The sequence below is a fragment of the Halyomorpha halys genome, unplaced genomic scaffold (genome assembly GCF_000696795.3).
Source record: "Halyomorpha halys isolate HHAL.00 unplaced genomic scaffold, Hhal_1.1 Scaffold9302.1, whole genome shotgun sequence".
NCBI classification, from domain to species: domain Eukaryota; kingdom Metazoa; phylum Arthropoda; class Insecta; order Hemiptera; family Pentatomidae; genus Halyomorpha; species Halyomorpha halys.
This window is the reverse complement of record NW_027108730.1, coordinates 1-4,755: the sequence shown is the minus strand read 5'-3', so window position 1 is coordinate 4,755 and position 4,755 is coordinate 1. Positions and strand designations below refer to the sequence as shown.

The following is a 4,755-nucleotide window of genomic DNA, read 5'->3' as shown; positions in this document are numbered from 1 at the left end:
TCCCTCAACTAACGCTAGAATTCTCGCATGCCGGAAATCCATAGAATGTAAAACAGAAATACTTAAAGTATTGGTAATGCAGTGGATTCTAGCCCATTGCGGTATACCTGGGAATGAGGAGGCGGATCGACTTGCACGGTTAGAGGCTAGCCAACCACAGCCGCTTCTTCCTATCACCATGGACATGGCGAAAGAAATGGCCCTAAGCGCTACCACTGAAAGAGCAGAGGAAAGGAGTAGAGGAGAATGTGGGGGCAAGAACTGGGCGGCATTGCTAGATCTTAGATTTATTTTTCTTCTTTGGCTTTAAAATTCCAAGTTTCATAAGAAAGGACAGGCCTGATGAGGGGTTTGTAAATTAAGCACTTAGACACTTCCTTAAGCCAAAACAGCATCTGTTGACCATAATCAGCACCTGGCTTATTTCTAACACAAACCACACAATTTTATTAGACTGTTCAATGAGACTCGGGATACCTTAAAATATCTATTTTCCTTGAAAACTCAGAATCGAAATTTTTAATGATTGCAATACTTCCCCTTACTATGCATTTCATATACAGGTAAGTAAAAGTAAAAATTATCATAACACTAAACTAACCATCTATTTAGTTAAATATTATTTGAAACATAAGAGGTTTAAATACAGATTTAAACAATTTTTTTTTTTAAATTGATACAGGTACATATAAAGGTAGAGTTTACTACCTTTATAAGTACTACACACTTCAGCTTTAGACAGATAATTCTGGAAGTTGACTACTGCCTTAGGGGAAATGAACAAACTCCGTTTTGTTGGCACTGCTCAACAGTCTAGGTATGACATCATTACCCAACTGACCAGCCTAAACTGTTACTGAAGCAGTTGGACGGTTCGTAGTCTAATAGTCCTAGGATACGTTTACATTATGTTATGTATATAAATATTATGAATTTAAAGGTTCAAACACCTTCAAATTATATATTGATAAAAAGTAAATGTTTTGACTTTAAAACAAATATATGATATTCATTTCTGAAATGGTACATTGCTATCAAATGTAATCAATTTAAAATCAGAGACATGTCTTCAATTCTTAAAATAATATATTGCCATACAATTTATATCACAATGACTGATATTTTCTATTTTGTATCAAAAATATTACAAGAAACCATCACTCAGGAGTAAATAGCATAAATAAACTACTAATAAAAAGACTACAAAAGAAATTAATGTTTTATTTTAAACTTCTTCATTGATAATAAGGAATTTTTATCTCTGGACCCTCTTCATTCTCTGAGCACTAGATTTGGGATTATAATACTTTAATTAGCAACAGTACTACTGGTTAAAGTAATAAAACTAATGAAATACAAAAATGCAATTTTTAACATTTGTTACTAAAATATAGCGATAAGCATGTATAATTTGTTTGCCAGAACAGATGTTGTTCCCTAATTAACAAAAAAAATTATGATTCCATTAAAAATCATTGGTCAACATTTTACATTCACTTGAACAGATATTCCCCACCCTTATCATTGAACTAATAATAACAGACAAAATGGTGAGTTTCAATTAAATAAGATTGCAACTCCACCACTATAGGTGTTTTTGCCCTCTTGATACATCTCCATTAAAATAAAGCCTAATTGTGATTTACAAAAACTTTAAACTAGTACAGGTTAGGAGTGGGAGAAATAGACTGCTACAGTGGGTAGTTTTAAATAAATACAAAAGCAGTAAGTGGTTTTGGTAGGTAATACTACCTAAAGTCTACCTCAGCGAACCATAAAAGAAGTCCTAGTTATTTTAAGCAAACTGTAGAACTATAGCTGTTATTAAATTTGTTTAATATTATTAGGAAGTATTAATTAATAGGTCACCAGTCCATTAGGAAGAGTAGCAGCCCCTTGATTCATGTACTGGAAGTTTTGATTGTAGCCAGTTGGTGCATATAGTTCCATTCTAGGCCTCAGACGAAACAAAAAGCTACATTCGTCTCCTGGAAAAATAAATAAAAGATATAGTGAGAAAATAAATGCTTCCACTCGAACCCATGGCTCTCAAGAGAGACCCTGGTCAAGATGATCCTGGAACTCTAGATTTTCAAACTAATTGAGATAAAGATCAATCAAAAGGAAAATATTTGTATTCTCTCTTTATCTGATTTAATTTTCTGATAATAAGTACTGTTATATATCTTTTGCAGGTGATCGGGAATTTGCTTTTTGATTTGAATTTACAATATAAGAAGAGAAATTATTTGAATTAGAATACTTATACTTTGCTTGTGTAATTTTATCCTTCATTTTTACATAATAAATCAAATAATTAGCATGTTACAGAAAAATTTTCTGTTTTTTCTTAAACCGAAAAACTGCTTTTAATTACTTTTTTATTATTATTTATTTTGCAGGTAGAAACCAATGAATCAGTAAAAGAAGAAAAAGTTCAACCAGGAGGTAAGAAGCGTGTTTGATATATGAGTAACAGAAGAAGTGATATGATGCACCAGACAAAAAAATTATTAAGAACAAAAATGTAAGGAATAAACACTTATTTTATTTTTTAAATGCATGTTTTTCATACTATGAGAAAAAAAAAATCATTTTTTTTTTTTAACTTCTGGAAAAAAGAAAGATGGTTAAGTTGGAATTCTTAATCAGCATCCTAAGAAAAGATGAAAAATTTTTCAAAACTTCAAAACTGTCTATGGAGACCCCTTTCTGGTCCCCATTTCACTGGACTAATTAGGTACTGCATTAACCTCCCATTTTAATTGAAAAATAAGAATACCAAAATAAAAATAATATTAAGTAAATACAAGATAGAAGAGATGAAAAAATTATATGATTTGAAAGTAAACAATTTTTATTACCTCCATAGGTGAAAAATAACACATATTTTCAATTGATAATTGTTGGAAACTTATAGTAAAATAAAGATACAAATAGGCCCAACTTAATAAGCGAGAAATTTGATATCCTGGAAGATCGCTGATTGACTGTGTATTATTAATAAATAGAATATAGTCTGGGTGTGGTAAAAAATAGTGATAACTATTTGATTTTTTTTTACCGCACCCGGACCATATTCCATTTATTATTAAAATTTGAGAATAATGTATATCCTGATAACATAATAAGAATAACTTGTCAATCAATAAAATATGGTGGCAGATCCCAACATTGTTTTACTCAGGGTTAAGTAAATTTATTTTTTCATTACTTTATCATTATTACCTCAAATACCTTCCATTTCTAAGGATACTCAAAGACTAATAACTAATGGCTTCAATAAAGTTTAATTTAATATTATACCATAAAAATGGGGGCAAATCTTCCAAGACTGAGAGGCAAAGCCTCCAAATAATGAACCAACGCCATCTTCAATAAGGATAATAGTAGGCCCTTGCTTAGCAATATTTGAGCTTAAGATATTCCACGACTGTGCATCAGTCAATGATGAATAAAGAAGTCTCCAGCAGTCCTTCTTCATGTTAGCATATACGAGGTGGGAAAAAGCAAGAACCATAGGTAACGTCAGCATACTCTAAAACAATAGCACCTACATTTATTATAGTATAAAATGATGAAATTCTTATAATTAATTTTCAGTATCAACTTTATTATTTATTAATTTCATATTCTTGTTTTCAAAATTCCTATCGATATCAATCCCACTGAATTTACACCTTGGGTAAAGAGGACACAACAACTTAAATAAAACAATTATACATTACTGATAATGAATACAGTAGATAATAATAATAATAATAGATTATTATACAAACAGTAATGAATAAATACAATATTCAGTAATTATTAATTATCAGTAATACACATAATTTTTTTAATGTTTTGATAAAATCAATCTAAAGTAAAAATATATAATAGTAATATTTTATTGGAACAGAAAAGATAATAAAATCAAAATCAAAAACCCCCTCCAGATCTCCAGCACACTTAACTCTGGAATTTTCAATAGAAAAAGTCTGATTATCATTAATCTAATTTTAAAATGATTTTTTATAGTAATTTTTCTGATCCGATGCATCCTGAAAGCTTAAATCTCCAAAAATCATAAATAATTGTTTCACTAACAATGCGAAAAACTGAACAAATTTAATGAACAAAATCGTTTGATTCATAGTTTCCATAAGAATCCGTCATCATGACAGGCATTTGAGTTACCTCTGTTAGCCTAGGAGAATCAAATTTTGATGACAGTTTTTCACCAGAAAATGAATTCTCAAACAATTTGGTTTCTGATGTTTTAATAATTTTCCACACCATTTATGCACAAATCATCAAAAATTGTTTGTGGTTTTCATGATTTATGCCTTCAGGACGCATTGGGATTGAAAAATCACTCATACAAAATCATTTTAAAATTAAATTTCACTGAAAATATCAATTTGCCTTGATAATTCCATCGTTAGATGAGCTGGAGAAGAACTGAAAGAGGTTACAAAATCGACTTCAACTTTCATCTTATATCTCATTTTTCAAGTTTAGGAATTTGGAGCTGGCTTACAAAATTTGAAAGGTGAATAATACAACCTAATACATGTCCAGAGAATATGTGGTGATATGATTCATGTTGCGCACAAGTTATTTAATAACTACAATTCTCTCTGCCTCCAGGTATTGGGATACAATTATTGCAACATATAGGAAAGTTATATCATCATATAACCTAAATTTGTCTATCACAAATGGAGCAAAGGGAATTTAAATATTTATAAAGCTATATTATAATTTATAAAG

General features: G+C 30.0%; 1 protein-coding gene across 1 annotated transcript; it reads right to left on the bottom strand.

Moving 5' to 3' along the window:
* Positions 1 to 1,868: 1,868 nt before the first annotated feature.
* Positions 1,869 to 3,775, bottom strand: LOC136795677 (MTOR-associated protein MEAK7-like; the record flags this gene model as incomplete). Its single annotated transcript, XM_067047023.1, is given in 2 exon segments — positions 1,869 to 1,988; positions 3,307 to 3,775. Coding segments are annotated over 2 exon segments (349 nt in total), but the record flags the coding sequence as incomplete, so codon positions are not given.
* Positions 3,776 to 4,755: the final 980 nt, after the last annotated feature.